At 35.7% G+C, this 22654-nt stretch overlaps 1 protein-coding gene across 1 annotated transcript in view; it reads left to right on the forward strand.

Moving 5' to 3' along the window:
- Positions 1-10807, forward strand: part of LOC145660612 (trypsin-1) — a 511848-nt gene extending 501041 nt beyond the window's left edge. The window contains exon 4 of the mRNA XM_081725880.1: positions 9307-10807. Within this exon, the coding sequence (XP_081582006.1) occupies positions 9307-9462 (156 nt within the window). The 3' untranslated portion in view covers positions 9463-10807. The remainder of the gene's footprint in view (positions 1-9306) is intronic.
- Positions 10808-22654: the final 11847 nt, after the last annotated feature.

Consider the following 22654-nt stretch of genomic DNA (forward strand, 5'->3'; position numbering starts at 1 on the left):
CTTGCATTTGAAAATACCTAATTATTTGACATTGTATGCTAAGCATATAGTTTACGTTGATCAGCTGATATGTTCTGACTATGACCTTTCCAAGATTTACGAAATTAAGATAATTATTATATTGCTTGACGGAATTTGAATATAACTACCTACATCTTATTTGGGTGAAAACTAAATATTGGGATGATTTAAAAATAAGTTGAAACGAGTTGAAATAAGTGGAAATAAGTTGAAGTAAATTGAAATAAATAAATAAAACATAAGTCGAAAAACAAGTCATGACTTTGATTTGAGATTCGTGGGAAGTATGAAAGAAACATAGAATGATCTAAAGGAGTTAAGTAAACCTACTACCTGACTGCTAACCATTTCTAATTATTGAAATTATTAACTGAGAATGGGGTATAAGTACACTAAATATGCAATTCGACATTGACCTAATTAACAAGAATACACCATTATATACATAAAATCAATGAGTGTAGCATTACTATTTGATTATGCATAAAGGCTATATACATACACATATTAGCACAAGTAGAAAATCAACAGACACAAACATATATAGATATATATAAAAAAATCATAAGTAAAGACATGCATACATACATAAAAATCAAATAACATATGAATATTAATAGTAAATGCAAAGACGTCTATCGAGATTTTAACATAAATGTATCGAGTTTTCGTGATTTTCTCTCTGTATCATCAATAAGATTGGTATATGACCGTATATTTTCACTTATTTGTCTAGTCTATGCGCATAGACTTCTGATCGCTCTATTGTTAGAGGATCAGAATGACGTAATAATTGCGGCTTTACTTAGCCTACTTTGTGTTTTTCCATCTGTATTCTACCTGACTGAAAATAATGTCAGTTCCGCTTTATTTACAGATTACGTATGTCTAACCAAGTAAATGCTTAATGGCGAGACTAGTCGCATATATATTATAATTACTAATTAATCTTTTAGCTCTCTTACATAACATACGTTTGCGGAGACATTACAGTATTATTTATTAGAGTTTTACTAGCATATAGATCGAAATAGATCCATTTAGTCCGTTAACTTCTATGCAAAATGACTTTACACACACAATAATCTTTGGACAATTGGAGCAATGTCTTGAATATATTTTCTAGGAATACATATTACGCCTTGTTCTAAATTATCTTAAATTTCTAATATTGCATGTCCATAGCGCAGATGATGCACTTTCGCTTCATACAAACTTCAATATGGTAAGGTAAATACTTCTTTCATGACAAATTTCACAGTTCGAGTCGTTAAAGGTCTTCAACCTGTTATTTGATCTACATTTAAATTAACTTTCTTGATATATTATTTAAAAATCCAAAGTAACAAATAGAATAATGACATAAACTACTATCTCTTTAATAAAAACAATGACATGTTCACTGAAGTCACAGAATATATGTAAAAGTACCATTGTAAAAAGTCTCTCTATTTTCAATAAGCCTTGCTCAAAAAATATAGAAAAAAAAGAATTCTAATGTTTAGTAATTATAGTTTGAATTGGAAAATCTAATCTAAAATAATTTGGATGGGTCCTACCTTTTGCCGTCCACACTGCTCTCACCACTTTCGTAGTCACCACTGAGCTGACTACACACATACAGATGTCCCAGCATTTCTTGGCTTCCTTCTTCCGTGAGAAGTGTCCTGGATCCGTAGTTTCTCTCTTCGACTCCTGCTGCGTCCTCCTCTTAAACTGCAAGGGGCGTCGCTCTTGGGCGTCTCCTGGTCCATCATAGTGGGGCTTCTGTTGGTCCATTTCTGATAGGATGCACTTCACTTCTACTCTTAACAGCACTTTTAAATGTGACACTGCACCACCATCACTCTTTGTGTCTGAAGTGTAGTGTTACACGGATAAATAGTATTTATTGTTTTTAAGTGTTGTTTATAGTACTTCAAAACTGATTATGTATTATTGAAGCTAGTCTAAGTACTTTCGGTGAGTATGTAGGCCGTCCGTTATCGCTAATTGTCTGTAATTGCTCGTGAATATGTTTATAAGTGCGAAAATTCTGTCACTCAAAAAAATGTCTGTAAGCGTTTCGCGATATATATATATATATATATATATATATATATATATATATATATATATATATCAGCGTTAAAAGTTTACATATATATATATATTTGAAGAAGATCAATGTGTAAGTTCCTATGCCTTAGAAAAATTGCCAGTCCGTACACTCGGCTTCGGTGAGTTTAGCCGCACATTATTCTCGGTTGATTAACTTTTGATTATCAATGTAGTGTGTGTGTAAGTTCCGGGTGTGTTTTTGTGTTGTGGTGATATGATGTTTCCCGGTGATGAATTTTTTTACGACTGACTTGGAGTTTTGAATTTTTAACCTGTCGATCTTTTTGGATACGCCTCGAACGGTGTCTTCGATTTCGTCTCTGTTTTCTTATTCGTTAGATTATTTTGATGTCCTAAATTTGCTGTTGTTTATCTCCGCCCCATATACGTTGTTTGAGCGTCTTCTCTCCACCGTACGTGATGTTTTTAGATTTCACATGTAATATAGAAACTTTTTGTAGGGGTCTATTCGGCGCCTCGTAGTCTCGTGCATGCTTTTGAACCAAGTTACAGACCTGTGTCAAAATTTTATCTTGGTACTGCATGGCGACATATGGTCTATGATGTGATTTTGACAAATTCACAGAGATTATTTTCCACTTGGATTCTATTCAATGTGCTCAGACTTTATTATTAATTTTCTCAATTTCACAAAAATATGCTAAAAGCTGTTTTGTTTTTCTTTCTTGGGCTCACGCAGGGTCCTCTGTATGTGTGGTCTTCTTCGCATGTAGCTTAGGCAGCGGTATTAAGAGACAATAGAAGGGTCTTTCAACTCTCCTCCCCGGAACGCCAGGTATACAGAATAATAAAAAAAGAAAACATCTTACTCTCGGAGAGTGAAGGAAAATAACGAATGTCCTTTGCTTCTTTAAACACACAAAAATGAAAATGAAAATGATATTCACTAACGTTCATAATTATATGCAAAATTGAATTGAAAAGATTTATTGAAAAATTAAATAAAAATGGTGATGATGCAACTGTCACACAGAAGTGGATCTTGAAGGTACGGAAACTATTCCCCAAAATCCCTACTTTTAAGTAAGTTTTGCGAAATTTTAGGGCAAGTTTAAAACTTTTGATACCATTCTTCTCCTTCTTCTTCATCTTCTTGTTCTTGATGTTCTTCTTGTTCTTGTTCTTTTTCTTTTCTTCTTCTTCTTCTTCTTCTTATAATTAGTATTACTGAAATGTTGTGAATTTAATGGTTCACTCTCTTCCACCCAGCTCCCACCTAGTTGAATTGTGCTGGGGAAACCCCGTGTGTGTACGTTTTCTCCGCGTTCCCCTTCCTCCCACTTTCTTTATTTCTTTCATTCTCATCATCGACGTCTCTGTAGCTTAGCCGGCATAATCATTACTTAAAAACAAATTTTCTTAGGGCTCTTGGGAGTTTAGTAGCCCTACTTTCTACATGAAATTTGCATCGAAACTTTCCGGTTAAAAATTAGCTAGTTGTGGGGACGTATGCAGAGGGTATGTCTCGATGGTCCTGACACCTTTCGTATCCCCACTATTTTGTAACTTTTGTTGAACGCTAGAAGCGATTTTACAGATTTTAATGCAATCTGTCCTCATACGGAATTTTTCTATATTATTATTATTATTATTATTATTATTATTATTATTATTATTATTATTATTATTATTAGTAGTAGTAGTAGTAGTAGTAGTAGTAGTAGTAGTAGTAGTAGTAGTAGTAGTAGTAGTTGTAGTAGTAGTAGTAGTAGTAGTTGTAGTAGTAGTAGTAGTAGTAGTAGTAGTAGTAGTATTGCTGAATATATTGAGACATACATACTACGTCCTATTCCAATGCAAATTAGCATACGCAGGTTAAGAAAAGTGAAAAAAATTTTTTTGGATTTTCTGTGAAAATGAAGTGCCTTATAAGATATACTTTGGAAGGAAAAGATGGTGAAGAGGAGGATGTCAGGTCCTGGACAATATGAAAATCGTACCTTCGGATGCCTTAACTGTAACTATAAATATAACTTGCTATATAAATTTTGACTGCGATCCGTCGTAAAATTTCAAAATTAGTGGTTCGGATCCCACCTTAAACAAAGAGTCTTTACTTCTATACCATTCCTACTGATCCAAGATTGCAATCAAACTAAACAAACTAATTTTATGCGTTTCGAACAAACTTGGGTTGCAGGATAAATTTAGCTCGAACTTAATTTTCATAAAATATTTTCAGATATGGGACGTTCAGAGCAAAAAGGATTCAATCCAAGTCCATTTTCAGAAAAGTTCACATTTGTTTAGCAAACATAGTTTCTTCGTAGCCAAAGGTACGAAATAAATTTAACTAAAAGCACGTGAAATAGCGTGGACTACAGTTTCACAGGACAACTGCTAAACAAGGGCGTTGCTGAAATGGAGGAGGTGGTCTAATTTCCTTCTTTCTTGCTCATAAATTTGTAAATGTGTAAATTAAATAATAATAATAATAATAATAATAATAATAATAATAATAATAATAATAATAATGAAATGAAAACTATGATGGCTTTCCTGATAAAAAATATTCTCGGAAAACAAAAATTGAATTCAAAACAGCTTGACCCGATATTTTTTCATAAAGTTTTTGTAGAGATAATAAAACTGATAACTAACAAACCTAAGGTAACGTTGAAAGGGATAATGTAAAACATTAGGGGATTTTTCAAACTGCTATAACCTTTGAAATGAAATGAATGTTTGGTCCACATTTATTTTTCCTTGGTATATCTAAGGTTAATTAAAATTTCTCTTTAACTCTCTCATGATTTCAATCACTCTGCAGATACTTAACGGTGAAGTCTACCCGACTTTTTATTCGTTGCAGAGGTATGGATATTTTTCTATTTTTTGGAGTTTGCTACACTGACATGTTTCGAACAAACTAGTGTACTTATAGAACGGTTTGTGTAGTTCTTCACCAACGAATCTTAAGATTATTGTTAGTTGTCTAACGTTGAAAGATAGGAAAATTGGAAGTGTGAATTCACGTTTGCTCGTGTGTATACAATAAATGTAGAATCAATTTGGTATCAGGTTCCTCTTGAGTGTTTTGAAATTCTCTAATATCATTTCCATCTGATGACTTTGCCTCATTCCTTCAACTAACTATCAGTTTTTGTTTAATCTTTTGTGCATGCAATATGGGCTTTATTTGCAAGAGATGATGATAATGCATCCTTACTTTTCGAATGAGACAAGGGAGATCTTACTGAAATCTTTGGGTATTGGTAGAGTCTCTAATTTTGCACTCAACAAACATTTCTTTCCCAGCTCTTTTTTTTTTTTTTCACCACGTAGAGTTCTTGAGTGAATCTTCTAGGTAAGTGTCAAATACCAAGTGAGTTTGGTTGTACTTCAGGAAGTAAGGTTCTATCTTCCGATTAAATTCAACTGCAAGGTCACAGCAAATTTTGACATATGGAAGTTTATTCAGAGCTTGCAACTCTACCAACCCATCAAGAATAGCTGCTGCAGGTGTTGGCATTATATGTTCTTGCGGAAGTGATTTTTCATTTCTACCATCTGGAAAAAAGTGGGTCGAATTGGTTGTTTTTAAATAATGTTGCTGTTCAACAACTTTAATGAAATTGTTATTGAAGGTAAAATCATTGTAGCAGCTAAGTTGAACAATGAAGGAGGTACTGTCGAAAATTCATAATTACCAAGATATTCTTTATTCTGCTCTTTATCGCAAAATAATAATCTTTTCCAATCCCAGTTTGGAATTAAAGATCTTGTAGTGTAGATCCGCTCTATTTATCTTGCCGACTTGAAGTAGGGAGCTTTGGGTCACATAAACTCTATTCGTAGTCTTTAACTCCTACGCATATTAGACTTATGGGTAATTTTTTTATAACAGTCAGAATACCATGACGCAATTTTTATTTTGAAACTCTTCGAACGATATGTCACCTTAAACATTAGCAATATTTACATATTCAGTATCATTCCATTTTGCTCCCTTCCTAATTCAAATCTAACACTTTTTCATAGCATTTTGGATTAACCAAGGGAGATCTTTTACTTTCTTGACAGAGTTTGTTTTTAAATACTTTCTTTTCTTTTGCGTTGATGATGGGGGAAGTTTTCCTTTGAAACAACTTTCAATATCCGGAAGCATCGACATTTTTTATATCTGATTTCTATATAATTCTTTAAGTCCAATTTCCATATTTGGTTCTTTCACTAATTAGAACTCAGAAAACTGATACGTATTTCCATTTCAGAGTTTGAAACAAACAAACAAGCAGAAACAGAAGAGAACAGATATTTAATTTCAATTTAAAAAAAAAAACAGAAAACAAAACTGATTATATCTCTGAAACGCTAACAGATATCAAAATATTTATAATGAATTTTAATTTAATGTCTACCTTCTCTCATTCCGGGCAAAATATGTTATTACAAAATTTGCATAGAATTAACCATAAACGAGTTACAGACGAAAATAGATATTAGTATCTATTCTGCGGCCATCTTGAAATTATGACGCTATACAATCCGTCAGCGATGAAATCAGGCAAAACGGTTGGTAGTAAATGATTGTATGATTCATTACAAATATATCGCGAATAGTCAGGATCTCGTGATTCAAAATCTCGAATATTTCGTGATTTAAAATCCCCGCCCCCCGAGTGGAACATATTGATATATGCCCATGCTATTGAATGAAAAATAACTGAGAAAACTTAAAACTGTGACTATATCTCAGAAACGGAAGGAGATAAGAGTATTATAATTATCCGCCACGAGTGTATAATTTTCCGCCTGACATGATTGACAAGACCAACTCTTCAACCGTAGTAATTTTCTAAAAATTTGGTAGTCCCAACGATAGACCTTGTTTGTTGTGTCGTAATCTGTAGGAATTTGGATGGAAATTAACGTTAAGCGGTGTAGTTTTACAGTGTCACTCTCTTGCCACAGTTCTTCGACCTGAAAGTCTTCATGGAAACTTTTTTCGATGAAATTTGTCATCCTCATGTCCGTTTCGATTTATGCGTAGTGTATTACACAGAATTTTCGATTTTTCACAACAGCAAATATCTTTTCTTGTTGCAATTGTCGTCTGTCTGACTGGCTTCTTTCTGTTTGCAATTCTTCTTCAGAATAACTGAGAATACGTCGATTCCAGGATCCCAGGATTATTATCAACTTAAAGACAGACAAGAACACAAAGATCATAACATATTGTTTAATAATTACAATAAATAAACTCCATGGTTCTGGATAATCACAATAACATTTAAAACACAGTTCTGACCAGAACAAAATGAATTATTTAATAACTATACGTTTTTGTTTTTGTTTTGTTACAGTTTCAACGACCTAACGTGTCTTCATCAGACATTGAGAAACGACAGATGACAGCAAATCTTATATCTTCCTCAGCCGTTAGTTAGCATATTCATTTATATAATTTTAATTGTTTTTATACATATAAAAATTTAAATTGATAATATGTAACAATATCATATAATTACATTGATTTATTCATTTTACCATAATACAAAAACATGAGCATTGATTTTTCAAATAGGCCTAACGAGACTACCTGTAAGCTTTGCAACAAATTATGTGTTAGTTTAAAAGGCCTAGCAATTCATAATAGCAGGTGCCATTCAATATCCTGCACAAAAAATTTCTGGGTGCGCGCCTGGTTCCAATTTATACCTTAAGAATCTAATCACAAACTTGAGTTCATTAATAATAATAATAATAATACTAATACTAATAATAATAATAATAATGATAATAATAATAATAATAATAATAATAATAATAATAATAATAATAATAATAATGAAAAGCAACAAACGACATGACTTTTGAATGCGTGTTGTATGCATGTATGTGGAAGGCAACAATCGTTTGAGTTTAATAGTTAAAGAATTCGTCTTTTTCTTTGTGTACTTTCTGTTGTTTTTATTGTAAATTAATAATTTGCTGAGAGAATATTAACTATTCGAATATTATTATGCTATAAATAAAATAATAACACTAAGACTGGTTTATCATACATACGATATGAACAAGAAAAACTTACTATGTCAATAATGTTAATTACTTGAAATATTACAAAAATAATTTACAGTAATGAAGCTATGAAATAAAAATAACGTATATAGCACAAATTGGGAGGTCGCTATACCTGCCACTATCACAAACGTCCAATGATTTTATTATTCGTATATCCAAGCACCATACCAAATTAAAAAAAAAAAAAAAGAAATCGAAGGGCAGATTAATATAGACAGTATTAAACATGTCAAATGCAAGCATCACTAAAATTGTTATGCGTAAATTCAGATAAATTAATAACATTATTTTCGTCCAGTAGAAAAATTCTGGGAAGGGCCATCTTTGCTTCTTGGAGGCGCCGGCCCTCCCTGGCCCCCCTCTATTTCCGCCTATGGGAACAAGTGCCCAATCTTATTGTAGTTCATTGTATACTTTATTTCAGCCGAAAAATAAATTAGGGGAAATTTCAACGGTATTTTTTTAAAAGGAAAGGTATGTTAAGCGGTTACTTTCCCCCCCTGGCTCATTTCCATTATGTGGAAGTTCGCTACTTCCTAGCGAGAGAGCAGGAGTGAACGTCGAAATTTAGGAGACTCCCGCATAATGCGGAAGAGTTGGTAGGTCTGCCAATATGTGCTGTTATTTTATGTTACAGATGTGGATTCTTTTCGGTCTCATATCACCGTACATTGACAGTGACATCTTGAGTGTATATCGTAGCAGGTTTTGGTACTTTTGCGGCTTTTTTGTTTTTTTTACCAGGATATTGTATCCTTTGAGAGTGGGTTGAGATTATGATGAATTACTGCATGTATCCCTTCATCAGACACTCCAAAACCAGCCGTTTCTTAATTAACTAATTTATACTGCTTTTAATTAGGCTCTAGCAATAGCCCATGTCGAAAACGATTTGGTTCTCTCAAGACGAATCGATTTTTCGAGGCATCATGATCGCAAAAGTTCTTACTCTCTCACACCTTCTACAGAACAGTCTGCTTCACGTGTAAGGTTTACGGTATGGTACTGGAGCAAATTAAACAGAACTGCTTGCGCCTGCAATTCTACAATAAAAATGAAATGATATTGTGTATGAAATATTATAAAAACTACGAAGTATATATACGACTCTTAATTTTATTCTACCTTAATTTCCAGGCTGACAGTGGTGGACCTCTGATGATTGGAGAATCTAGGAATGTAATGGTAGTTGGAGTGGTGTCTACTGGCATTGGATGCGCTCGGCCGCGATTACCAGGACTATATACGCGAGTCTCGGATTATGTAGACTGGATTCAACAGACTGTCACTTAACATTGATTACATAAAACATTAGTTACCATCAATTAAGGAGTTTGATGCAATGAGCGCAGAAGTCTGAAACATACAGTTGGCAAAGGCGATGTTGAAAATTCTTGTAGCAGTGTTTTTCTACTATGTAGAAAACTAGTGTTTTTTTCTTACATAAAACAATGTAATATGCAGCATTTTATTCCGATATTGAATTGAAATGTTACCAGGAAGCTAAACAAGCATGGCAAAAGTCACAAATGCGTTTGATGCAAAAAGGGCGTAAACTCGCTTATGCCCGTATCACGTCAAACTCCTCAATTGTAACCATCCCTAGAGGTGTATATTAGTTATAAGCGTCCATAGTGGTGTATATTAGTTATAAGCATGTTCATACACGTAAGACTGTTGACAAAATATTCTTGTTATATTGTGGATATATACTTACGACAGTCTTAGCTCAATTCAACATAATTAAATTTACAAGATTTGATATTATTATGTATCCGTTTATGTTAATTAAAATACATTATTGTATGGTTTTGAGATATTAAACAAAATGTATTCAAATCTCTTCAATGGTCATCTCTCTGCACTCAACATTGTTAACACTTCGTTTACAATGTTGTTAAACCTTCGGCTCCAGTCTATTCTATACAGAAAATTCGGTAAACGCCTAAATAATCAGGCAATATTCATAAACAACATTCATAAAAGATGGAATTAAGTCCTTTCTGCAATCATATATTTATTTAATATTACACTTATATATGTTTTAAAGTGGCATCTTCATAATAAACTCTTAAAATTATATTTATTTAATTAATTAGTGATATGTTAATACTATTTACATAAGTAATGTTTTGATTATGTTGAAGTAAACTTTTTCTTTTTTTAATAGACTGTGATTTTTCAGCTTATGAAACAATCAAATAGAAACACAGGTTTCTCCATTGCTGAATGTCGCTATTTATCTATCTTTTGGCACCAACAATTATCCACTTGTATCAATGTAGTTTCTTAAAAAATATACTCGCAACAAAAATGATGGATTTTTGGCATTAATGAGGGTGAAATGAGATTTGGTGTAAGAGTCTGCTTAGACCAATGCTTTCACAACTAGTCCCTCATAAAACTAATCTGGTTTAAGAGATGATGCTGTAAGAGAAGCATCATACTTCTAATGATTTTATTGTAGAAATCGAATAATTAAAAAAATGAAATTAGGTAAATCCATTTGAAATTCAAAACTGGGAAGCAATTTCAATATTAAAAGTTGCTACCTAAATTTATGTTTTTAATTTTCATACTGAAAGTTGTTTTACGTAGCTGTTCAGTACTTTTCAATTGGGCATTTTGTATAGACAAGTAAGCGTATTTGCAATATATAAAGGTTTACAAAAACACTCTAGTTCCTTTATTTCTGGAAATAATTTCATACCATAATGTACTCTGGAAAGAATTTTATGACCAGAGCACATTTAAGGGTAATACATTCGGAATACCTGAAATACTACTTAAAATTAAAGCATGAAAATCAAATTGTCATTTTTAAAATGTCTTTTTTTTTTTTTTTTTTTGGCTATGTTCAACTTGCCAGTAACAGATAAAGCGGTCAGTGCCCGAACATGAAAATGCTTGTAGACTAACGAACCCGTCTGTGTATGAAACGAGAATATGATCATAATAGTACGTGGTGCGTGTGTTCATTTCCTCATCATTTCCCCTTTCCACTTCTTTTCTGTGCTCATATAACTAAAGGCAATAAATTACTTTAAACAGGCTATAAGTAGGGCCATTAGTTTTTCGCAATTTGAAATTAAACATTTCGAATTTTAAATTAAAAATTTCGTATATTGTCGCATTTTGAGGTATAAAATTTCTCATTTTGTCGGTAAGTAAATTATTTTACACGCTCTAATATCTGCCCAATATAAGTAATAAACAATAGGACTACTTAGGACAATGAAGTTATTTTTATGCAGTTACTAACAACACATTACTTATTTCTTCTTTTACATGTCCAAAAACTTAAAATACACTAGCACACATTCTTCACGATTGCCATCACAAAACAACATACATTGCCTTAGCTATACATCAAAAACACATACAGATGTGAAAAAGGGAAAACATATATTCAATACATTAGCGCAGTATCTTCTTGTATATCTCGTCTGCAAATTATTATTCTGATGAAAAGTACAGCATGTTGCACGTTTCCATATTTTCTTCTTTTATTTGCAGCCTTCTATCATTGATTACCGAACTGTATTTCGAAAAATGCCTTTTACAATCAGTATTCGTTATTGGAAGCCATATTGCAAACAGGCACAATTTACTGAAATTTAAATTTTGCTCCCCTTTGGTTCTCTGTGCAAGTAAAACATCCATCACACTGATATTGCCATCTTGATTCTGCATCACAACTTCCTTCAAACTCTTACGGAAATAACCATACAAAGGTTCATACATTGCAGTCTCCTTTGAAAATCCTGGTATATAAACGGAAAGCTTGCACAAAGACTTTATATCAGGATTTGAGAGGACCCCAACGAGTAAGCCATCAAATAATTTTCAAAGGCTTTCGTACATTTCATTTAATTTCTGCTTTTCTTTCCTCAAGGTATGTAACTTTAAAAGGGACTTTTCCCCGCATCTTTTAAATATCTTTCCCCATTTTCTTCTTATCATCCTCTGACAACTTCGTACGACAAGTATCTGTGTGAGAGCCAGACGACTCATTTGCGATTAAATTAAAACGAGACGTCAGGTGTTCTAGACGAGCATGCAAAAGATGGGTACATGCCTTTTTTTCTGTCTCGGTGAAAATAATTAGATCCACCAAAAATTTGCTGTTTTCAGAAACAAAGTAAATCTGAGCTTGCAAGTGATCTATGCATATGTTGCACTTCAGCTACATCTCGGTAGTCTCATTTATGAATTCAGTCTTTCCTACGTTTGCCTTCTGCGTATTTGAAAAACCTTCCAATGTAATTTGTCGCTTCGCACTGCTTCGCCCACACTCAACTCTGTCTCTGTTACATTTATGTCCTGCCCACTTTATGTGATTTTGTACAGTATCTTTCTTTTTCCGTTCAATGCGCGAATTACAAAATTTACACATTAATGTTTGGATATCACTTACGTACAAGCCTTTACTGGCAAATTCACTTGTGCGATCTTGTACCGTCCCCTTTTTATTCACCATTTTTAAAATTATATACTCTTTTAGCGTACGCAGGGCCGGATGTAGGGGGGTGCACCGGTGCACGTGCACCCCCTTTGTTGGAAATATACACTATCTAAAATGAGAAGCTAGCAGTGAAAATAGCAACATTTTCCGAAACTTTCGGCCGTCATGTTTCCGTTTGGGTCTTAAAAGAAAGAGGAGTTTTGCAAAAGCAATAAGTTCAGTTGATTTTCTGAAGGTTGAGGGAAAGGAATTCATCAAGCAAAGCAATCTAACATTTGTCAAGTAGGGAAGAAAACAGAAGCCAGGAAGAGAGCAGAACAACATTTCTGACCCTTTTTAAAATACTCCCTCCCTCCGTTCTATGTATCAGCGTTGACAGGTGTAAAGAATATTGTCACATGTCACTTTGAAGAGTTTCAACCAGACGGATCATACTGGTTATTTTTGTAGTTACACTGCAACCCCCTAAGAAAATTCTCGATTCTTTGGACCCAAGAGCGTTCGTACTCCACAAAAACACCGAAGTGAGGATTTCTGCTGTTTTAACACGACGCTGAATGTTCCACATTCCAGAACTATCACCTATGAACTGAAACGGAAGTTAGTTGTAATCAGTGTTGCCAGTTGCAAAAAGAAATCGTTGCTTGGAAAAGTACTTTTTATTTCTGTATTTTAACAACTGGAATTGCCGTTTTAAAAAATTCGCAATTTGTCGCGTTTTGCGGCATATTTCGCTCAAAATGTCAGTTATCGCATTTTGTCGCTACTTCAAAATACCTATTAGCTTACTCAATCTGAAGTAGTTCGTTGAAAACCCAACTCTTGGCTTTGTCGGAGAACTTTCGCGATTTCGCAGCTTGCGAAAAACTCCTGCCCCTAGCTATAAGCGCTCTCCTCCTTGCTTTTTATTTAGTTAATATGAGAATCCAAATTGAGGAACTATTTCCCTAATGATGGAGTCAACAGTTAACTCTAATAGACCAGATTGGATTGTGTTACTTCTAGGAATATGATGGATTGAAAACAAATGGACCGTTACTATTTCTATGATAGTATAAAAGAGAACTACTATTTCTACGAATCCAATTTACTCTGAATATAACTTATGATAAAACATCTTGTATATCATAGAGTTTTTATGGAGGCGTAATTGTGATGCTTAGAAAGACAGATTACCGTGCGTGGAAGTCTTGTAGCATCAGCTGTGACCTCCCCATACTCATTGTGCCTGAATCTTCTGCTTTAGTAATACAAAGTATACTCCACCTTAGCGTGACCTGTTCCTCATACATAGTGATTTGTGATTGAATCATTTGCTTTAGTAATACATACTGGACTCCATGGTAGCGTCATCTGTCACCCTCCCATAGTTACATGTTCCTGTTCCCATTTCCTATATATATATGTTTTGTATAGACACATACTCTGTTATTACATTCTCTTTGTTGTAGATCTTCGAAAATCTTAAAATTGCATCTTTAATAGCATGTTTAGTAAACTTCTTCCAGCTGGCTGTGCTTACACCAGATGGGCATGTTTCCTAACGCTCACACTCATCCACCCTCACCCTCATGTCATTTACGCCCTCACTTTCACTCACATTTACACTCACCTTCACTCACCCTCATTTTCACTAACAATCACGAGCACTCCTCTCAATCGGCTTCTTCACATTAATTCTCACTTGCCTTCAACTTGAAAGTTTATTGAAGCTCTCACTCACACTCAGAGCACTGCACGGCCGGGCGCGCCCGGTTTGGCCCGGAATGTCCCCGGCTCGACCCGGACACCCTGAAAGACGGATCGGAAACTAATGTTAGCCTATGCTAATCGTAATGTGTTTGGGAAACTGACTCTTTACTCAAGACTGCAAAGTACTGTAATAGCACTGCTATTACTACTTCTATTATTATTACCACGACAACTGCTAATACTACTACAACTGCTACGACTTCGCGTCAGAGTTGACATGTCTGGTGGTACCGAATTTGCTTTTTAAGTACAGAAAAAATAGAGGAATACTAGTTACTATGGCCGGTCTGCGTGGAATGTGAACCGATGCTTGATCTACGAGGGACAACGGTGGTTCATTAAGAAAAGTACTCACATCTGGTGCTAGAGGTCGTCGGATCAGTCCCTGCTCGTGCTATGTGAGCTTTGTGGTGGACAAACATCGTGTGCGTGGGAGTTTCCGGAGTGGTCTCGCTTCCTCCCACTGTTTTCATTCCACCAATTCATCCCGTCATCATCCATACGGCCTGAGCCGTAGTTACCTAAAGAACGTATGATAAAGTCAAGTAGTTGACCTACTAAGTAGAATTTGGTACGCTACCATTTGACCACGGAGGCCAAAACCGTGAACTGGCGTGATCAGCGCTTCAATTAGCAAGGGAAATACCAAATGGTATTGTATGTTCCTGTATTGTTTATAGTATGATACTACAAATATAAAAAAATATAATGATTAAATAAATCACCAACACGCCAGGGTCGATTAGGTGTTCCTGGAACGGTGGCTCAGTGGTTGAGCGTTCACCTCTGGTGCATGGGGTCCCTGGTTCGATCCCAGCTCTCGCCAAGTGAACTTTGTGGTGGACAAACACCGTGTGGGTGTGGGGCTTTCAGAAATCACCTGTTTCCTCCCACTTGATTCATTCACTATTTCTCCTTTAGCCTAGCCGGAATAACTGTTGGACGTAAAACTCAAAGATTTCATTTTCATTGCTTTGTTTTCGTATTACTACTAATAGCAGTAGTGGTATTCACTGTCGTATTAGTATAGTAATGAATAGCAGCAGTAGTGGTAGTACTAATAGTAGTAGTAGTGGCACCAATAGGGGAATAAGCACTAGCATTCATAATCGTAATAGTAATAGTAGTGTTAGCAGTAGTAGTTGTAGCATTAGTATAACATATGGTGTAGCACTTTTACATATCTTCTCTGTTACTCGTAACGCACTAATGAGAGACTCACTCATGATAAGACTTTCACGTCCATGAGCTGTATTATTGTACAGTTCGCGGCATAGAAATTGTTACAAAAATTCTAAGTCCAAATTAATAACAAACTCTTGCCCTGTTTTCTTATGCATCCAGAAAGTCTCAATCGATTAGTTCTTCTAGTACGATCCAACTCCAACTCCTCCTCTCCTCCACCTCTCCTTTTTAAAGGAATGTGTGTGACGTAGTACACTCTTTCCATTCAGACGAAAAAAAACAGGAATCAACTTTCCAATGTTATAGCTCTAAAACAGTCTTTTTCATTCGTTTGTTCTGAAATATCTTTTAACCTTTAGTTTCATTCTTTCCCTTCTTTAAGGACTGCAAGCTAGTAAAATGCTCCCTAAGAAATCTATGGAAATTGCGAATAACGGCAGTAAGTTTTGTGCTTCCGAAAGTCTGTAATGCACGCACAGAGCTCGAGAATATCTACAGACAGAAATGGGTGTTATTTAATGATTCATATCATTTCTTGTCAGTAATTGCAAGTAAATGTTCCAAGAGTGTCATTTGGGCAGGACAGGAGGGTGTAATTCCCCTCCCCCTTGAGCTTCATAAATACATATTGTTTGACCAAATGTATAGTAATACACTAATAAAAAAGTAAAAATCTTATGTCGGCGGAGAATGTCCCCCTCCCCGCCCGAATAGAATCTAAGATGACATTGCGTTTAGAAAGAAACCTATACGATAGCACATTGCTAGAAAGCTTACATTTTGTTTCAAGAGTCGAAGGTTTGAACACACGCCATATGAGTTCCTGGGAGACATTGAGAGAGACAGAGAGAGAGAGAGATTGAAATATGGAGAGAGAGAGGAATGATTTATATACAAAGATTTAGAACTGCGGAAAAATGATCGGACAGCATTCGTATTATGACGAAAATTGTGATTTTGTGAAACACAAGAAGGGAAGGTTTCGAACTGCGAGGATCACATTAGGCACTTGTAGAATTAAGGTGAACACTTTTTAGAGCATCAGATGATTACATGGAGATAAAGATATTGAAAACTGAGAAATAAGAATTTTAAATAATCTGCAGTTCCGAGACGGGTTTTGAACCACGGACCTTGTAGTTATCGACTTTATGGATTCTGCTACGGGGAACTATGTGTACTCATTCACATACGTTTTCTTTAATTGCGTTGAAAGCTAACTCAATGGGATATTCCAAAAGTTGACTTGGTGGATGCGCCGTTCTGATAGGATATAAACCTCTTGTAACTTAGTTACAGTGTGCACAATAAACTTCTTGTTCAGAACAGTTTTTAGGGCAGTACAATTTGTTACTATTGTGTTAATTAGGTTACATTTGATAGAACCATCTGATAAAGTAGTGCCAAACCCTGTGCGTCATTGTCTGTTAGGTGAATGTAAGTTACTCCTACGTGTATGGTCAGAGCTTCGAATCAAGACCATTCTTATTGATTATTTTCTTTGAGCTACGCTCATACTGTGCATTTCACAAGTTCAATTTTGAAGTAACGTAGTTACAGCCAGTTTAATTCGAAATTAGTTTCAAATATATTTGTTATTACATGCGTTTCTTTAACTTGCGATGTTTCAAACTTGATATTAAATCTTACAACATTAATGTAGCTCATTTCCCTACGGCATATCATCATGAATGTTTGCACAACGACGGCAGTCGGTCGTTAATACAAAATTCAGTTCTTACTGTAATATATGTATATATATTTAGGAAGTTTGATATAGAAAAAAACGTACAGTGCAACATTGACTCTTGGAGGAATTTCAAACGAATTTACTACGCGTATAAATTACCATCTCAACAATTTACTGTGGGGCCTAAGACACTGAAACCATTCCAGGGAAGGAAAAAGGTTACAAGTAAACAAGTAATAGAATACGAAAAATATTGATGTCAAATTCATAGTTTCCTTACGAAGAGGTGGTTCGAAGGTTTGAATAGTGGCTACCAGATGGCACTCCTCAGTTGTTTGTAGCCTTGCATAAATGCAAAATTGTTTTAAAAGTGTATTTTGCATTCAAGTATGATTGTTCAAAAAAAAAGCTTGTCCTTCAACATTATGTTTTATAATTATTTTGTAGCGTATTTCTTATTTATAATAACATATTTTCTATTTATATTGTATTTTGTGTTATACGTTTCTTATTTACATTGTATGTTTTACATTTGAAGGGGAGCTAATCACAATTAAAGCGGCAGGGAGATGCACAGTATGCAGGTTTTGGCAATCTAGAGCTCCTGCCCCACGAAAACACCCTTTACTCAATTTTCAACGAAGTTGCACCTGGAATTCAACTTATATCATCCGACAGAGCCTCCCTTTTAGGTGCAGCGCTACACACTGATACTCGACGCATTTTGATGTTGGATAACATATCTAAATTAGATCTCTTCTTCACTCGCCTATCTAAGATATCTACCCACTCAGCTTTTTATCTCCTACGGGCCTCACTAGCCATTCCTAGACTGTTATATTTCCTTCGTAGTTCTCCATCCTGGCGTGAGACAGATCTTTTGGAACAATATGATGAATCCATCCGACTTGACCTAGAATCTCTTCTCAACTGCTCTCTCACAGATAACTCATGGCTACAAGCATCTCTCCCAGTGGATCACGGAGGTCTAGGAATTCGTGGAGCCCTTGACTTGGCTACTCCATCTTTCCTTTCATCCATGTATAGCTATGCCTTTGATCACTTCTCTTCTTTGTCGGGATATTCATCAGGATTCAGAAGCTGAGATAAATGATTGTATTTCCCAGTGGATATCGTACGGCGGACTCGATCTACCTGATCTTGACAAGAGAAGTTTTCAATGTTCATGGGACGCTTCTCTTATAGACTCCAGATTATCTTCTATTCTTCAGTCCTTCACCAATCCTGAAGATAAGGCACGTATTCTTGCTACTTCTTCCCCTGAAGCAGGGCAGGTGCATGGTTACAAGCTATCCCATCTTCATCCCTAGGGCTGCATCTTCTCGACGAAAGTTTTCGAATCGCTTGTGCGTTACGTTTGGAAACAGATGTCTGTGAACAACACCAGTGCCCTGCTTGCGGAAGTTTAGTGGATAAGAAAGGTATACATGGCTTATCATGTGTTCACAGTGCTGGCAGATGCTCTCGACACTCCACTGTTAACGATTTCATTATGAGAGCCCTCATCACCTCTGGAACACCTTCCGTGAGACAGTCAATGGGGTGTAGTCGCTCTGATGGCAAGAGACCTGACGGGATGTCTTTGGTGCCTTGGAAACGAGGAAAGGCTTTAATATGGGATTTCACTTGTACCGATACCCTAGCCCCGTCTAATCTTCCTTCATCTTCCACAAAAGCTGGCATAGTTGCAATTCGCAGAGAATATGAAGAGAGACGAAAATATAACAACCTCTTGGACAAATACCACTTCGTCACCATAGCCACTGAACTTGTGGGTCCTGGGATCAGGAAGATCTAAACTTCATTAATGAAATTGGACACCGCATAACTCTTAACACAGGTGACACCCGAGCTTCATCCTATCTTATACAAAGAATAAATATGGCTGTGCAAAGAGGAAACATAGCAGCGATGCTAGGAACTCTCCCCTCGGGGAAAGCTTTGGACGAAATCTTCCTTTTGTAATCACTCTCCTCTCACCAAAGTCTCGCAATTGCTAATAAACGAAGAATAAACCATTTTCATATATTTAAAATGTAATTGGCCCTAGGACCGTTTCTTGTTGCATTCACTTCGAAAGTTTCCAATTTTGGACAACATATTTTATGTGCTGATATGAACAAAATGTTTGTAGTTTATTTCAGTTTTGTAAATCTCAACTCAGTTGTGATGTATAAATTAAATAAAAATTGTACCTTGTTTAACAGAGAAATGATTAAAGTAAGCTAAATATTCTATTTTTCTGCAAATTGTATCTAATTTTAGAGATGATGATAGACATTTTAGTAAAACATGGCCTCAAAAAGCCTTGTCTACGCTCCTGCAAAGCAGTGGCGATTTTAGAGAGGGCTTAGATACTGATACCTCACTGGAGCAACGACACTTCCCCAGAAGTCATATCTCCGATAATTCCGAATGTGACATCAGTATTTGTGCATTATCACTTTTCACCCGCAGTGTATAGGATCAACCTTGGACATATCGACATCTAAAATATCACCTTTTATGTCAGTGATCCCGAAAACTATCCATTCGACACAATAAAGGATATTTCCGATTCTTTTTGCCTGTCACTCTCCCATTGTCAAATCCATGCCAACCAAGGCTTAATTTGGACTTACGCAGCATCCACAGTGTCACTATTCATCTTTGCACATGAATTCGACTCGTATCGTTCTAATATCGTTCGTATTTGATTTCTTCTACATGTCATCTTCACGTCTTCGTAGGGGTGATTTCATTGTCTCCCCCATAACTATGGAGAAATTTCAACCAACGTAAGTATAATTATAAATTTCCATTTGAAAAATAACTGTACAGCTGATCTTTTTCGGAGAGGCATTCATTAACTACTTTTCAGATATCAATGTATTGCTTTTATTGCTTTCCATGCCAAAGCAAAAAATTGGCAAAGGGCTCAACTTCATCTGCACAATTGTGCTATGAATATAGGTTTTAGTGGTTTAATTCACTGAATGCTCGCTTAGATGTTGCTCTTGTCAGAGGAAAAGCGAGATACAGTTATAAAAGAAAATTGGAAAGAAAAATATTTAAGTTTTACGTCTCACGATTATACCGATTACGCTAATGGAGACATCGATGCTGAGAAATGATGAAATCGTGGAATGAAGAAGTGGGAGGAAACGGAAGAAACCCGAGAAACTCATGCACACGGTGTTTGTCTATAATAAAATTTAATCGTATTTGATTAAATGTTACGTATTTGAAGAGAAAAAGAGCAAAACATTGATTGAACAAACGTATAACGTACATTTGCATGCAAATTTATAACTTATAAAAGATGTTGGCTCGATAGATGAGGAGTTAGTGAACGGGTTTTGTGCTGGTGGTCCTACGTTCGAATCTCGTCCATTCTTGTAGCGTTTTTCTTTTAGCTACACTGAGTTTGTGCATTCCAGATCTTCAAGCTCTTTTGCTCTTCAAAAACGCACCATGTATACGACGATTCGTTTCGTTTTCCATTACAGCTTTCAAAGACATGATTTGCGTTTGAGTATAGTATCTTTCGTCTCCTTTGAAAAGCAGTTCTAACAAATACAACTCAATTCACACAGCAAAAAACAAACAAAAAAAAACTCGTACTGCCTTAGGAAATATCCCTAAGAGGGCGAAACTGTATCATGCACCCGGCGTAACTAACGCGAGTGTGGTGAGGGAGGCCTACAGCAAAAAGGGGCCCACTGAAGTTTCGTAATTCCACTTTGGAGGGTTTTATATAATTTCACACTTTTTCCTCAATGTCTAAAATGCAATTACTTTAGCCTTAGATGAAACAGAAGTTGCGAAGGAGCTATAGACTGTGAAGTCTACTGAAAAGATTTATCACGCCCTTGCAACAACAACTTTAAGTTTTCGAATAGTAATGATGAACAAGATTGGTTGAAATTTTAACTTACAATAAAATAACTAAAGATCTAATCTTATCTAACTCTCATTGATAGTAGTGTTCCGTATTTGTTTAGACGCCTATTCTTTTATATCCTTACCTATGGTGCATGGGGTCTTTGATTCGATCCCCTCTCGCGCCAATTAAACTTTATTATGGACAAACACCGTGTGCATGAGATTTCTCGGGTTTCTTCCGTTTCCTCAAACTTCTTCATTCCACGATTTCCTTCATTTCTCAGCATCGATGTTTCCATGAGCGTAATCGGTATAATCGTGGGACGTAAAACTTAAATATTTCAGCTCATTTCTTTTTTATAACTGTATCTCACTTTTCCAGTGACGAGAGCAACATCTAAGCGAGGAACGGGTCGCGGTGGCTCAGTGGTACAGCGTTTACCTCTGGTGCTTGGGGTGCCTAGTTCGAACCCAGCTCCCACCAAGTGAACTTTGTGGTGGACAAACACCGTGTGCGTGGGTTTTCTCGGGGTACTCCCGTTTCCTCCCACTTTCTTCATTCCACCATTTCATTCATTACTCATCACCACCGTCCCCTTTAGCCTAACCGGCATAATCGTGGGACATAAAACTCAAAGATTTCATTTCCTTTCATTTTTTCGCTTTAATTGGATTGCATTCTCTCAGGGACTGATACCATCGGATCATTTCATGGTATTTCCCAATTTTTGGACCACATTTGCCGACTAATCTCCTACAAGTGTGTAGCTTTGCTCAACAACATTTGGGACAAATTGGGAAAATATAGAAGGTATTTCCTATATTTTTTGTATTCAGCTGCTTCATTCGGGAGTTGTGCACATGAAAACATACACAAAAAATATGCCAGTACCTTTTTATCAAATGCACGTATCTTAAAACTATAGCTACCATTGTTTTTCTATCTTCTTCCAAATAATTCGCCAACTAATGAATCATATTGCCCTATTCTTATTTACAAAACTTGACCTGCATTCAAGATGTCTGCCGTCAAGGTTCACCTTACCGTACGACTTCCTCTTAGCTATAGTGTGTACCCACATTGTTTTACTGACTTTTTATTATTAACAGGCAGTTTACAAGGGGTGGATCTGGGTACTGAACGTATTGCGCAACTGTTGACATGGATTACGCGACATTTCAATGTGCTATTTTGGTTAATTCCACTTCAAAAACGCACCTGCTTTTTTGTGTGTGGTCTTTCCGTGGGACTTTCTTCCTCTGAGTGAAATTTTACGGTAGGTTTCGATATGAGCTCATTGATACTTCCCTTGTAAATATAATAGAGACAAGTGACATGGATACTTTCGGTCAATTAGACAAGAAAGTGTTCTGAGGCACCAGCTTCCAGTTAAGGGTTCCAATTACTCATGAAACCAGTGTTTACTTCATGTTCCTTCGTGTTTGTATCTCTATTTTTATTTTCTAATTTAAATTTGAAGTCTCTCGACTATCGTATTTTATCGTGC

The sequence above is a fragment of the Thermobia domestica genome, chromosome 9 (genome assembly GCF_964235325.1).
Source record: "Thermobia domestica chromosome 9, izTheDome1.hap1.1, whole genome shotgun sequence".
NCBI classification, from domain to species: domain Eukaryota; kingdom Metazoa; phylum Arthropoda; class Insecta; order Zygentoma; family Lepismatidae; genus Thermobia; species Thermobia domestica.